At 39.5% G+C, this 16254-nt stretch overlaps 1 protein-coding gene across 1 annotated transcript in view; it reads right to left on the bottom strand.

Annotated features, from left to right (window-relative positions):
• Window positions 1-1719: 1719 nt before the first annotated feature.
• The window catches only part of UIMC1 (ubiquitin interaction motif containing 1), a 132914-nt gene continuing 118379 nt past the window's right edge, over window positions 1720-16254 (bottom strand). Inside the window, 5 exon segments of the mRNA XM_078150302.1 lie at window positions 1720-4406; window positions 5574-5616; window positions 6504-6567; window positions 7781-7949; window positions 9546-9624. Of these exon segments, the coding sequence (XP_078006428.1) occupies window positions 4205-4406; window positions 5574-5616; window positions 6504-6567; window positions 7781-7949; window positions 9546-9624 (557 nt within the window). The 3' untranslated portion in view covers window positions 1720-4204.

Below are 16254 nucleotides of genomic sequence, written 5' to 3'. Positions count from 1 at the left end.
CAAGCAATGTTCTAAGTAGTGTCTTTCTGCTAAGGGTAGTCAGTCTACCTCCAAAGCTGATTTGGTTTCCCTCAGGCAATTGGGGTTAAGTGCCTTGCCCAGGGTCACACATGTCAAGTATTTGGTCTGAGGTCACATTTGAACTCAGGTCCTCCTGACTTCAGGGCCAGTGCTCTATCCATTGTGCTACTAGCCACCACAGTTGAGGAACTGAGCGAGGGTTAAGTGATTTGCGCAGGGTCACACAGCTAGGAAGTGTCTGAGGCCAGATCTGAACTCATGAGGAGTCTTCCTGACTTCAGGGCCAGTGCTCCATCCACCTGCCTTTTCAGTGCTAAGATTCTTTATACCTTCTTGCATTTCCCACCGTCAACATGCACTCAAGGTAACCCAAATCTACTGTATTTTCAATAAATCCTTAACTCAATGAATTGTGAGATCATAGATTTGGAGCTACAAGGGTCCTCAGAATGCATATATCTACGGTTCTTGTTCTGAGGCTCACAGCAGCTGTCCAAGGACAAACAGTGACAGAGGCGAGAATGGCATCTTGATCTTCTGCTCCCAAATCTAGTACTCCTGGTACTATATAAGGACAATGAAACCTGGAGGAAAAACTGTCCCTACCAGTTCCCTATTTCTCCACCTGGTGGAGTACCCCATTCTCAAACTGCTCCAAAAGCTCAGAAAATATGAGGTCAGGGGAAGTAACTAATTGAAATATAGGAACCAGAGGAATGAAGAAGCATGACATTGGGAAACACACAGGACATGTAAGACCTATGTTCAAGTCCCAGCTCCCACACCTGGCAACTCTGGGCCGATCACTTCACTGATACTGTTTCTTCTTCTAAAAGATGTCTACTATCTCCCATGGATCTTTCCAAACACCAACATCCTATCTTTTCATCCTTATACTACCTACTTCACAAGGTTATAGCAAAGAAAGCCACAAATAAGTGGGCTGTTACAGGAAGATGCATTTTGGCTTCATTCAATGGGAACGCTGGTTCTGAGGAAAATCGCTTCTCTAAGTTTCAGTCTCCTCATTTGCAAAATAGGCATAATTTCTGCACTATCTACTTCGGGATTGCTATAAATAGGAAAATACTTTGTAAATCCTAAAGCTTTATATAGATGGCTAGGTGGCACAGTGGGTAGAGCCCTGGGCCTGGAGTCAGGGGGACCCCGATCTGCTTCTGGTCTCAGACACTTACTAGCTGTGTGACCTGGGAAAGGCATTTAATCTCTGCTTGCTTCAGTTTCCTCATCTGTAAAATCGGGACCATAATATCACCTACCTCCAAACACTGTTGTGAGGATCAAACGAGATAACTGTAAAGTGCTTAGTCTGGTATCTGGCACACAGTATTGTGCTATATGTAAATGTTTGCTATTGTTATCATAGAAATGGAGTCTATTATATTTTAATGTCGTTTTTAGCTCTGACAACTGATGTTCTAAGGTTCTTCAAGTTCAAGCATACTCTTCAAAGATCCCTTCCAGTTCTAACATTCTAGGTTCTTTGTGGTAGTACAAATTTAAAAAAAAAAAAGCTTTTAGTACTTACAAGGTCAACCAAGTTGCAAAGTAGTCATTTCTAATGGTAGTTTCCCCATCTCCTAGCAAATAGGAACCTCTTGTGTTGAGGTCCCTAAGGCAGGAAAAACCCACAGGGGAAGTTTGACTTCTTTACTATCACTGGTAAGGCAAAGCAAGGCAAGGAAACAATAATTTATTAAGTATTCATTATGTGTTAGGCACTAGGCTAAGCTCTGGGGATACAAATAAATATAAGCAAAAAACAGTCCTTGCCCTCAGGGAGCTTACAATCTAACGGGAGAACACAGCATACAAAAGGAAGCTGGAAAGGTAGAGGAGAGGTGAAAGTACCTGGCACAGGCATATGGTGTTTTAAGTCTGGAAAGTCAGAAAAAAAGCCAGGAAGGAAATGAAGATTGACCAGCCTGGGATCATCCCCAAAACAGAGGCCCCAGGAGAAACTCACCAATGAGATGTTTCAGGTTAAGAAGGCCCCAGGTACTGGGGGAGATTGCAGAGTAAGACTGAAGCTGAGGCACAGTGTTAGTAAGGTAGAGAAAGATTTAAATTATTTTCTAGTTCTAAAAAGTAAAAATTAAGAGGAGGCCTCACCAAAAAAAAAAATTTAAAAAAACAAACAAAACCCTGACTTCCTGTTAGTGAATTGATGAGATAACTGGGACTCTTGGGTTCCCATTTTCATAATTTCTATCCTCCTTCAACTGACCAAAACTTTCACAGTGACTGCTTAACCTTAAGGAAAAGTAATTCATGTTCCAGGATCAGTTCGTTGCTTCCTTAATCTTTAGACGAAGAGATAAACACTATATCCCCTGTTTAGGGAGGTCTAACTTCAATAAATTGTCATTTAATGAGAAGGAAAACTAGCATGAGTTGAGCTGATGGTGCATAACTGATAAACTGCTTTTCATTAGAAGGAAAACAGGTAAAGAATCAATATCACAGTCAAAATGCAACATTTTTCTCAGCACTGAAGAGAAGTAGAGGGGACTCCCTCTCAGGAGTACAGAGTGACTGTTTGGCACAGGTCACAATGCCCCCCTAGCAAATGGTGCCAAGGTCAGACTGCTCCCCCTTGGGGATGTGAAGGAGCAAGACTGACAGCAAACATTTAGGTTGCCCCACAGTCTTGCCTTCTTTCACCAAAAAAGGATCAGGATCTTGTTTCCTTATTTCCCATCTTCTTCCAAAACAGTAAAAACTATAGAGCAGCACCCCAATACCTGAAAGTAACAGTATGGGGGTAGTTTCAGCCAGAACTTAGACCTGAATTGTGCCTTTTATCCCAGGGGCCTCTGGAAATCTAGACCAAACAAACATTACATCCCAGTGCTCAAAAACAAAAAATTTGACTTCAGAAGCAGAAGTCAGAGGAAACTTCAAGCTGAGGCTTCCCCTAGTTAAAGGTCCAGGTGCCACCTCCTTTACCTTCCTGGTGTACCTTCAAAGAGGCTCTGACCAAACCTAGCTCTTTGTCAATATTCTTATCAATTGGATCATGGAATTTATTGCCACAAAGAATCTTATCGAAGAATCACAAGATTTAGTGCTGGAAGGAACCTTAGATTAAGTAGTCCAAACCCCTAAAGTTAATGACTTTCCCAAGGTCCCGTAGGTATTAAGCAGAGATGGGATTTAAAACCAGGCCTCATGACTCCAAGGCTAGTGAATATTCTCTCCATTACACCCAGCTTCCCCTCTCTCATATACCTTGCATATCTTCTTTTCCTATTGTACTATGTTTTATCATCTTTAAAAGCCTGCTAGCATACTGAATAAAGTTTGGGCCACATCTCGGCTGTACACTGGAAACACCCAATGGTGCAACACACCATGAAATCAGAGATGCTCTCTGCTGCCTCTGTTATCTCTGGCATTAAGCAGAGCTGAGCTAATTTCTAACCAAGAGGTTATACCTGACATTTCCATTGTCTATGCTGTGAAGGGAAAATGGCTATATCTAACAGGAGTCTGGTGAGGCTGGACAAATGACTGATTTCAAAGCATTCTCTTACTTTAGGGAGAAATACTGCTAGGAATGGCCACCTAGAATTTTGTCTGGTGTATGCACTGTAGAATGAGGCCAGGAATCATCAAGCAGATGAAAGAATGTTGCAGACAGATAGAGCTCCTTGGAATGAAGCTCAGGGGAGAAAAAGAGCTAAAAAGTTCAAGAGAGTGACCACAGAAACTGCTTGGGAATGTACAACATACACTAATTGACCAAAGATCAAGAAGAATATTGGTGACACATCTAAAACCAATGATGCATTTAAATCTGAAATACATGATCTGTAATTCATTATCTCCAAAACTAGTATGTCTGACATTGGGAACCAAAAACAAAGGAAAGAAAGGAAAAACCTTATTGCTTCAGAGTTTCATATAAACATACATAAATATATTTAAATTTTCTTTTAACTATAAGCAATTTCAGACAAGCAATTAGAAAACACAAATTCTATACATTGTTTCCCTATACAGATGATAGAAAATATTTTTTTAAAGACGCGTAGTTGTAATGACAATGGTATGGCCTGACCCTAATCAACAGGTAAAGAAAGAATAGTAAAGGGCCTGCTAAAAGAAGTCCAGCCATCTATTTCTTCCAGGAATCTGTCAACCTTCCACTGTAAGAAGCTCAAGATTTTCTTCTCTTTCCTCTGCTTGCTTTGGTCCGTTTCCGACTGCCTGGTCGAATGGAAAGTTGCTTTTTAAAGTCCACTAGGCAATCCTTGGCTTCAGAAATAGAAACAAAAGACTTGATGGGAGAGTCATTCAAGTTAAAAGAGCTCTGGCCTGCTCTGCTACAATCTGCCTTCTCCATCTCTGAGGGAAGATACCTGATGAGGAGGGGGAAATGAATAAAAATTCAAAGGGGTTCAAAAAAATCACCAGCACATTTTCTCAACTGATCTCTATCCCAATTTTATGGTCAACCAAGTTTTGAAAATCCTTTTTTCTGTGCTAAGCCTGAGGCTTATGACACATGCTCATAAGACTAGATAACTCAAGTAAACTTGTAAAATAACTTCATACAAAGAGTTTCATAAAATCCTCTTCAGAAACAAGTATTGGGCATCTTCAGGGCATGAAACAGGATTTTTTTAAAAATGCTTTCTTTATTACCTACTTACGATGTGGAATTGCTGTCTGCTTTTCCTTTCTGCAATGACTATTCAGAAAATCGGGAAAAGGAAGGGAAGCCCAAGCTGTCATGGTCTGCCTCTGGATAAACACAGCCAGCAGTTCCAAATGCCAATCCACATATTTACAAATTAATTGAATCTCCTCCATTTTCTAAAGAAAAAGGCTCCACAGCCACTTAACCTTGATTGCCTCACCCCCCCCCAAAAAAAGAAAAAGGCTCCAAAGATGGGTGTTGGTGCCACAGGAGAATAGCACCTGGTACCTGCCTACCTAGTAAGCCCATTGTCTTGTCTTTGCCTACCCTTGCCTTTAAAAAAAAATTACTTAGTGTCGTCCTGGAAATCTACTTTCTTTAACTCTTCAATGGTTTTTTAATTTGCATAATTTTTAACTATAAAATATATTTTTTTAAAAATGACACATCTATATACAATAATAACTTCTTGTAAATTTACATTTTCTACATCGAAATTTTGATGACACAATATTATGTCATGCATTCATATAACATTTTATAGTAAACAAGTCATTATACTCACATTCCTACCTATACAGGTTGGACTTCCTAACAATGTTCAACATACTCACCTGCCAACACTTGTTTGTTAAGACCTGTCAGCGGACTTGACCACTGATCAGTTATAACTTGCATTCTGTGTGTTTATTTGGAAAATAATGTAATCACTATGACTTTAACTCTGTTACATAACAGATGAAACACGTATTAAGGATTTTTCAAAATTTTCTTCTCTTCTTTCCATATTACCAATTTGCATAAGACAAATATCATATCAAATAAACAGTGTAACTGAGTTTGTATTTCCCAGGTTTTCAAAGTACTAAAGCAGTCCTGAATTCACCTGAAAGCTTCTCCTTCTGATGACTCTGTCTTCATATCAGTATCTGTGACAAGAAAGGAAAGAGAGAACTTGGTTTTTCCATCACACTTTGCTTCAGATCAAATATTCTACTATACATTTCTCCAATAAGGCCAGCAATACTCTGACTTCAGATATGTTGGGTAGAAACAAATACAGGTGAATTCACTGATTCACCCGGAGAAAGTGGGTGATTTAGTAAATATTGACATTTGATCAAAAACTCCTTGCTCACCTGTGTCTACTATATGAGAAAACTTCCTAGTAAGATCAGTTTAGGGCTCTGCTCTAATGTTTAACTGTAGCATATATAAACTGAGCACAAGGTATTAGAAGAATCAATTAAAAATATTTGAACGCCAAGTTTCCCTCACAAGTTTTTGTAAAACAGCATATATATCCTTCCTGTGCATTTCAGAAAGGTACTTATCCAAGTTTACAAGGTTTTGCTGACCCTACTAAAGAGCTGGAAATGAAACAGTGGTAAAGGAGACAGAGCTGCCTTCCATAGGGTAATGTAGGATTTAAAGCAGGAACAGAGCTCAAAGATCAAGTCCAAATCATCATTTCACAAAAGAAGAAACTGAATAAGCAACACGATTGAAATTCATACTCAAGAATTTTGAATCCAATCTTCTTTACACTACACTAATTTGGAATAATCCTAAAGGGTTAAATGGCTAAGCCAGGGGCAGCTAGGTAATGCAGTAGACATAGAGCACTGGTCCTGGAATCAAGAGAACCTGAGTTTAAATCCAGCCTCAGACCTTTACTAGCTGTGTGACCCTGGGAAAGTCACTTAACCCCAATTGCCTCAAAAATAAAATAAAATAAAACAAAACAAAGCAAAGGTCAGGGCTTCTTTATAAGAAAACACTTTGGGCTTCTTAGTGAAAGTGGTTCTACACTCACCTGCAGACTTATATTCAGATTGCTCCAACAAGCTGAGGAGTCGGCCTCCATTCCTATTCCCTTCCTGGAGAAGAAAGACAGAACAGTCACCTTCTTGCAGAAGAAATCACCATGCCAGTCAAATCCTAAAATATAACTGTGTTACCTCAGATCACACTTTTTTCTGCAGGTGAAAAAAGCTGTAGGACAGTTCTAGAAATAATATTTTGCTTTCTAAAAAATAGGAATATACAGATAAGAAGGGCCATGAGTTGTAAGCAATGACAAATATGAAACCTTCAAAGAAATATAAAGTGACAAAAGCAGATAAAAAAATAAAGTAAAAATAGAAAGTAGATCCAAAAGATCAACCAATGAACTGACTACAATTATGTAGATTAAGGAATTACACAGAAATAATACCATGGGCAATGTTGGTACTGCCTTAGAGATAAAACTAATAAAGATAAATAAAGATGAATTGTTTTCCTTTTAACAAATATATATGGTACCGCATATATTCTAGTAAACATCTAGCAATTTTCCAGAAGTATACTTCACGGCTTGAGTCTTTGTTTTATATTTTTCAGGTGTCTTAAAAACAAAATTTATCAATAAAAAAGATAAGAAAAAAGAAGGAAGCCATGAACAATTTGAGTCCAGCTGAGGCAAGAACAATACTATCCAAGGACTGAGACCCTATTCAGATGGGGAGCCATCTGATATTCATAATCAATGATAAGAGTTAAAGAGTTTGTCCAGAATTAGCCCAACAAGATTATCTCAAAGACCACAGCTCCATAGTGGACTTGGGAAGGTTAAGATAAGAAGGTTAGTCCCAGGTAGCAAGCCAAACGAATTTACCTGTCTCAAGGAATAAAAATTCTCCTTTAGATCTTGACATACAACTGGCTGTCACCTTCATGCAATAACTTTCTTAAAGGGTCTCTTTTACCTCACATGCTAGATTGATGCCTACATTTTACTCTCTGCTCTAAGATGAAAAATTCAACTAGAATCCAGAATTTGGAAAAAGTCTATTATCTAATCTTTCATCAAGGTTGCCTGCATACTCTCCACAATTCCTGGTCAAGACACACCCATCTTAGAGAGCCCAGTTGGCTATCTCCCTGTTCTTTTCAGGTACTTTGACTACTCTGGATGTTTCAGAGCTCTAAGTAGAGATCAAGAATACAGATAATTCCAAGACAAAAAGACAATGTGGCCTTTAACCAAGAAGTGTACACAGGTGAAATGAATGGTTCAGTAAATCCCATCTCACCCAACCTGCCACTTACCCTGGTGGTCCTCTGCCTCACACCTTTTCCTTCAAAATCTGAAGGCTGTCCATTGTCTCTTTCCAGTTTGTTTCCCTGGTTATCTGCTGCAATCTGAAGGCAGAAGTCTACATGACTTGGATACTCTTTGAAAGGAACCAGGGATTTGCAGAGGTAACATTTCTCACTCCTATGCAACCAGGAGAAAAGAAAAGCAGTTTTAGTATTCTGTTGTGCCTCTGAGCTCTTGGCTATGTCTCAAATGGTGTTTTTACTTCTCCAAGTTATTCCACAGAGAAGACATGTCTAGCAATGCAGATTTGCTCAGCGGGATCACCAATAAAACTAACCCGACGCCAATCAAAAGGACTGAGTGATTAGCAGTTTTCCCTGGCTGTTCCTCTGTACCCTGCTGCTGCAGCAGTGGGATGGTAATGAAATCAGCTCTTCTAACTATCTCAAACAATGCTGATTGCTCTTCAGACATAAAACATTCTGTCAAACTCTGCTGAAATTAAGTGTTATGGTTTTTTCAAAGGAGAGTTAAAATTTCGACAGAAAAAGGAGCAAGTACATTAAATCAAGATGACATTTTATGGGGGGGGGTGGATGTAGTTTTCTGATTAGTAAATCAACTCTATGTGCTTACTTCATTTCACAACCTGCATCATAAACTAAGAAGTTCCCCCAAACTCCTGGTTCTGATGTAGAATCTACATTATCTTAACATCTCCCATATATTTGTTTCTTTTTGTCTTACTCTAACCACCTGCAGCCTCCAGAGTAGTTCAGGATAGAGACTGAGGAGAAAGCTGAGTCCGTAAAATAATCTAACCAGGGCATCAAGAAGGAAGACAGTATATACCCAAAACAATATATTAAAGATAAAAGAAAGAGGGTCTTGTTTCTCTGGAGCTAAGGGGAAAGTCCACATTTAGCAATGCTGTGAAACACTATGGAGCCAAATAATTCCAAATAAAGCCTCTCTTGGGCATAATACCCTGAGTTTTTCTTTCTGGTCTCCTGTATTTAATAACCATAACAATAAGAGACTGAGATACAGTAGAGAAATTTATTTTACTAAGAAAGTTTGTGGACTCCCTTCTATGGACATATCTGAAAAAGGACAGATACTCAATCACCTAACCAGTGCACAGTGCCTTGAAAGAGCAAGCCCTTAAGAAATACAGAGGATGCAAGTTGGGTTTTGTTTGAAGTAGAGAATAGACCAGATGATCTGTCAAAGTTCCTTTTAGTCCTAAGATTTACTATCTAATATCTGTGTCTTAATGCTAAATGATTTTGCCTTTTAATTAGCCACCCTAATTTCACATTAGTGGTATCTCAACTATTTCCAGGGAAAGGTATTTGCAAATAGCCCCCTTCTTCTTTACGATGCTTTTAGTCTAATCTATTTCATTGCATAACCTTCCACAACCCAGCTCTTAACTACAAAATGGGAAAATAGCCCACACTTTTCTGAGGGCTGCACAAGGCTCCACATAGGAATGTGAACTTTAAGCGAACTGGAGGCTAAAAGTGGTATGGGTGAGGTGACTGGCAGCTTTTATTATTTTGGAGGTTTTTTTCTTGAGTTTGGAGGAAGGCAATGGGGCCGCCTACATTGATGCAAACTGAAATGAAGGAAAAGAAACTCAGGCTATCCAAATAATGCAGTGACTGACATGCTAGCGAAGCACAGTTAGAAACAGGAACTGGATTCTTTGTTTAGTACAAGCTTTTTCATAGCAAACAAGAGTGCCAAGAATGTAGCATACCTACTTACTTGTCAATGTCTAGGGATGGCTGGATCTCTCTCCCAGTGTCACTCTTACTCATGGCCCGTTTCCTTTTCCGAGTCAACACTTACAAAAGAAGAGAAGCCTGTTAAGATTGCAGGAGATTTTGCTCCTTTTCCTGCAGTGCTATGGTGTTTCACTGAATGCCATGCAAAATGCCCAGGACAGAATCTGAAGGACACTTGGGATATGGGGCCCTGTCCAAATTCCATTTCTCTAGGGAAGAATACCATATGCAAAGACACTGTTTCCATTGTGTAGAGCGTAACATCTGTACCATACACACAGAGGTGGCTCTGGGATTCCAAGAAGAAACCTTTCTCCCATCAACTTAGGAGGTGTGAATAGTCAAACTAATCCACTCAGGGGGCTAGGCTGATATTTCTAGCCCCTCTGGGAAAGGCCTTTTTGGTAACAACCTACTTCAGGCAGATTTATCCAGGAAAAATAAACACTGGTGTTAACTTAAATCACTTAAAAGTTAACTCTTCCTCTGCCCTGCCTCCTCCCCCTATGACACTGAGATACTGCGATGCAAGCTAATGAGAGTATTTTAGTATTTTTGTTCATTTACTCATTCAACAGCCATTGATTACCTATAGTTTGCAAAGATCTGTGCTAGGTGCTATGGAAGACTGTAAGTTAAGATTAAGTCAGTAGCTGCTATCATGAAGCAGCAAAGGGATATGATACAAACACAGAAAACCACGACACAAAATAGTAGGTGATGACTGAGTTACCAAAGTGCAAACCTAAGGAGAAGAAGGCTGTTATTGACCAGGAGGGTCACGCAAAGTTTTATGGAGGATATGGTACTTGAGATGAGTTTTAAAAGATGAGTGGGAATTCGAGAGGCAAAGAAGGGATGGGAGGACATTCCAGGGCCAGGAAACATCATGAATAAAGGCAGAGAAGCAGGGGAGTGCAATGTGTGCTGAGGGAACAGAGACGTCTAGTTTGGCAGGGATTTAGGAAGTATGGCGGCAAGCGATATGAGATAAGGCTGGAAGAGTGGGGGGGGGGGATGGGCACACTTCAACCTTTAGAATACTTTGAATGCCAAGATAAAGGAACCTGAACCTGAGAAGAAACAGGAAGCATTGAAGATTTCTGCACCAATGTCACATAACTGTCAAGTACTCATCTAACCTCTGAGTGAAAATATCTAATAATGGGGGTCCACCACCTTCTAAGGCAGCTCATTTTTTTTTCCCTCAGCATCTATCACAGTACCTGACATAGTAGCTTAATAAATGTTCACTTATTAACTGATCTGATTGACTGAAAGGAGGAACAAGTCGAAGCAAGAAAACCCATTAAGAGGTTACTGCCAACAGTCCAGGTGAGTAATATTCCAGGCCTTACTAGGTTGGTGGCATAAAGAAAGAGGGGAGGGAGAGGACAAATGTTCATTGCCTATCATGGAGGTGTAATAGATAGGACTTGGTAACTTGAATATGAGAAGGAAGAGTCAAAGACAAAACCAAAATTATATGCATGTGGAGAGAGGGTGAATTATGGTGCCTACGCTGAGACACATCTAGTGATGGAGAGCTTACTACTTCATGAAGGAGCTCATTCCATTTTTGGATAGTTGTATTAGGAACTTCAACCTTATATTAAGATAAAAACTGCCGCTCTACAACTTCCACAAATCGATTCTAGTTGAATCCCGCTGGAGTCATACAGAACAATTCTATTTTCTTTTTCTCATGATAGCCCTTCAGATATCTGAAGACAGCCCTCTAAATCTTTTCTTGTCTATTTCCTTCATTTGCTGCTCATGCAATGTAGTTTCTAGATCTTTAGCCACTCCAGTAGCCCTACCTGAGAAAGACATTCAATTATCAGTGTTCTTATAATGTAGTGCCTAGAACCAAATACATTATTCTGGATGTGACCTTGGCAGTGCAGAGTACTATTAGATAATTACCTTGAATTGGGCACTAGGATTCTATTGATACATACTAAGTTCACAGCGGCTTCACTATAGTTTTAGTTTGCATTGAGCTAGGTCTTTCCCATAATGCATTCAAGCATGTGGGGTTTTTTTGTTTTTTTTTTTTAAATGGAAGACTTTACATTTGCCATTGTTAAGTTTTAATTTGTTAGTCTGGGCCCAAAATTCCAGTCTCTTAAAATAATTTAGACTCTTAATTCTGTCAACTAACATTAGCTATCCCTCTCTGATTTGTGACATCCAAAGGATGACAAAATTACACAATGGGTGAAAGCAGCTGTAGCACAATCTTAGTGATGCTTCACATGTGAAAAATGGCACAGAAGACAAAAGAACATACATGACCAAAAAAGAAGAAGGCAAGCTGGTCTTGTGACATAAGCGAAGGACAACACTGAATGTTACTGTTTATCCATGAAATACTAAAGGAAAAACACAAAGGCCACAAGTGAGTTGTGTATAATGGGCACATAATAAAGGTTAATTAACATGGATTATTTTTTTTCAGAGAAAAGTAGAAACTCATAAGTCATCTAGTCAAAATACATTTCTCAGGGGTGGAGCCAAGATGGCAGAGTAAAAGCAGTGACTTGCTTGAGCTCTCCCCCAAACCCCTCCAAATACCTGTAAAAAATGGCTCTAAACAAATTCTAAAGCAGCAGAACCCACAAAAAGAGTGAGCGAAACAAATTTCCAGCCAAAGAAAGCCTGGATGGTTGATGAGAAAGGTATATCGCGCTATGCGGTGAGAGGAGCGCAATTTGGCGTGGGCACACAGGCCACAGCAAACCTGGAGCAGGCCTCAGAGGACTGAATCACAGGCAGCTGTGGTGGTTTCCACACTTCTCAAGCCACAAAGGCCAAAGACAACTTAGAAGGTCAGTGGGAAAAGTCTGTTTCTATGGTGACAGAGAAGCATGGGGCTCCAGCTCCCTTCCCCAAGCTTGGCCTTGGGGTGGCAGCTGCCTCCTGAGCAGCCCATAGACTGAGGGGGAATTGAGTGGCTGATCAGTGGGAGATTGCAGGGATCTCTCTGCTGGTGCAGGATTCTCTTGCTTTGCCCATGCCTGGATCTGGGTCACAGTTCTGGGTGGTGATCCTGGGGCGAGGAGGAATGCTGGCATGGTGGAGCTTGTAGTGGCTGTGGAGAGAAACCCTAACAGTTCCAAGACAGAAAAGAGTGTTTGTGGTCACTCATAGACCAGAGCACAGGCCAGGAGAGGAATAAATACCTTGCCCTTGATCACTGCACCTTGGAAGAACTGAAAATTTACATATAAAGAAGTATCTCTGAAAACAGCTGCACAAAACCCCTGAAACTTGGGACAGTACATTCTCCATACTGGAAACAGTCCCTTACCTTAACAAAGGGTTTATAACTCTAGTAATTAGCTGGGAGCATGAGAAACAGCACAAAAAGAGTCAGACTATATTATTTTACTTTGGTGACAAAGAAGATCAAAACATACAACTAGAAGAAGACAATGAAGCCAAAGCTCCTACATCCAAAGCCTCCAAGAAAAATATGAATTGATCCCAGGCCATGGAAGAGCTCAAAAAGTATTTTGAGAAGCAAGTAAGAGAAGTAGAGGAAAAACTGAGAGTGATGCTAAAGGAGACCCAAAAAAATACAGAAGAAAATAACATCTTAAAAAATAGCCTAACCCAAATGGCAAAAGAAAGTCCAAAAAGCCAATGAGGAGAAGAATACCCTAAAAAGCAAGGCTGGCCAAATGGAAAAGGAAGTCCAAAAGCTTATTGAAGAAAATACTTCCTTAAAAATTAGAATGGAGAGATTGGAAGTTAGTGACAATTTGAGAAATCAAGGCACTGTAACACTAATCCAAAAGAATGAAAAAATAGAAGAGAATGTGAAATATCTCATTGGAAAAACAACTGACCTGGAAAATAGATCCAGGAGAGAGAACTTAAAAATTATTGGACTATCTGAAAGCCATGATCAAAAAAAGAGCCTAGACATCATCTTTCAAGAAATTATCAAGGAAAACTGCCCTGATGTTTTAGAACCAGAGGGCAAAATAGAAATTGAAAGAATCCACCGATCACCTCCTGAAAGAGATCCCCAAAGGAAAACTCCTAGGAATATTGTAGCCAAATTCCAGAATTCCCAGGTCAAGGAGAAAATATTGCAAGCAGCCAGAAAGAAACAATTCAAGTATTGTGGAAACACAATCAGGATAACACAAGATTTAGCAGCTTCTCCATTAAGGGACAAGAGGGCATGGTGTATGATATTCTGGAGGGCAAAGGAGATAGGACTACAACCAAGAATCACCTACCCAGCAAAACTGAGTATAATCCTTCAGGGTGAAAAATGGTCTTTCAATGAAACAGGGGACTTTCAAGCATTCCTGAGGAAAAGACCAGAGCTGAATAGAAAATTTGACTATCAAATACAAGACTCAAGTGAAACATGGAAGAGGTAAATAGGAAAGAGAAATCATAAGAGACTTATTAAGGTTGAACTGTTTACATTCCCACAGGGAAAGATGATATTTGTAACTCATGAGTCCTTTGTCAGTATTAGTGTAGTGGGAGGGGAAAAAATTCTATGTATGTATGTATAGATAGATAGATAGATAGATAGATAGATAGATGGAGGGCACAGGGTGAGTCGAAGATGAAGGGGTGATATCTGGGAAATAAAATTAAGGGGTGAGAGAGGATTATACTGGGAGAAGGAGAAAGGGAAAAGTAGAATGGCGTAAATTATCTCACATGAAACTGACAAGAAAAGGCTTTTACAGTGGAGGGGAAATGGGGGAAGGTGAGAGGGAATGAGTGAATCTTATTCTCCTAGAATCTGGCTTAAAGAGGGAATAACATACACAATGGGGTATGGAAATCTATCTTACCCTACAGGAAAATAAGGAGGGAAGAGGACAAGAGAGCAAGGGGTTGATAGAGGGGAGGGCAGATTGGGGGAGGAGATAATAAAAAGTAAACACTTCTGAGGTGGGACAGGGTCAAAAGAGAGAATAGAATAAATGGGGGGGTAGGATAGGATGAAGGGAAATATACTTAGTTTTTCACAACAGGACTACTATGGAAGTGTTTTGCATGACTACACATCTATAACCTGTATCAAGATGCTTGACTTTTCAGTGAGGGTGGATGGGGAGGGAGGAAGAGAGAAAATTTGTAACCCAAAGTTTTAAAAACACATGTTAAAAAATAAAAAATAAACAAAGAAGGGATCTCAAAAAAAAAAACCACACCAAAATACATTTCTCAATGGAAATCTCCTTCACAAAATTCTTGACAAATGCTTATCCAACCTCTGTGAAAACATCTAGTAATGGTGGCTCACCACCTTCTATCTAAGGCAGTTCATTCTACTTTTGGACAACAGTAAATTCCTTAAAAGTATTTTTATTTATATTTAGCCCACGTCTGCCTCTCCATATCCTCCCTCCCTTAATACTTCTGCCATCTGGGTTCAAGAAGAAAGAAAAGAAAAAAAAAAGAAGAAAGAAAAAGTATGAAGTAGCTACTGAAGAAGGCTTCTATGTCTTCTTTCAAGTAATATATACAAAGTTTGAACAGGACAAGGCCGGGAATAAAGTCTATACAACCAGAGAATTTATCCCAGGCTGCTGTGGATTCATTCATCAACATACTTTGGGTACCAATTAACTTCAAATACATCAAAACTGTAGCAACATCTAGCCCGTACTTCACCGTCTGACCACAATACTGTCAATTGTTTAGCTGAAATTAATCCTTTAGGATTACACATTCTGCAGGTGCTAAGAATTCAAAAACTCTTGTTTTCAACCAGAAGCATTAAAGAAATATTCAGGAACCAATCTACAGGAAGACTTGGAAGAACTCAGTCTTTCTCCATCTGACTAAGTCTATCATGTGAATAATGCCAGATACTAAGGCAGTCAGTAAAGTCCGGACTGATAAAGCCCAAATTTAGTGGCTACCCTACTTTAAAGATAACAACACAAGTAAGAAGAAACACAGTGGCATTCTATGAAAACAAGAATCTCCCTAGTTCTAGAAGCCATTCTGAACATCATGATGTAGGCTCTGGTATAGAGGGGAAAAATACAGACACAATCAATCAGGGCTGGGGCATGTAGAGACTACCAATTATGATTAAGGTGTCTAATGCCAAACCTTCAGCCCTTCTGAATTGCTCTGCCTGAACAGAAACAGAGGAACACCATGGTAGTGACCGCTGCTAATTATTACTCTTGGGCCAATCCTGCTGCCTCATATATCCTTCCCTTCCAAACCTACAATCTTCTGCTTGTAAAATCTTTTGCCTTCCCAGGCAGCCTAAGACTCCTGGCAACAGTCACATAATTACTAGCACTTGGATCAAATTTCTTGGCTTCCAGCCTAAATCTACTCCTTTCTAGTCTCTAGCAACTTTGTTCCAGTTTGAAAGGGATAGAATACCTTCTTCTCCTGTATTCCTAGACACTGTGGATACCTCTTTCTGCACTTGCATACACACACACACACACACTATATTTTATGTACATAAAATAGTTTGTATGTATGTATGTATGCATGTATATATATATATGTATGTATATATATATATGTATATATACATATACACACCCACTTATGTATACATATACACCTGGACATAAACATATCTCACTTGTCTAGAATGTATTCTCTTCCTACCAAATTCTACCCATCCTTCAAGATGCAGCTAAAGTTCCATACCTCCTATAAGAAACTTTCTCCAA

The sequence above is a fragment of the Phascolarctos cinereus genome, unplaced genomic scaffold, assembly GCF_003287225.1.
Source record: "Phascolarctos cinereus isolate Bilbo 61053 unplaced genomic scaffold, phaCin_HiC Scaffold_2;HRSCAF=192, whole genome shotgun sequence".
NCBI lineage: Eukaryota > Metazoa > Chordata > Mammalia > Diprotodontia > Phascolarctidae > Phascolarctos > Phascolarctos cinereus.
Note: the sequence above shows the minus strand (reverse complement) of the source record. Positions and strands in the feature narration are given on the sequence as shown.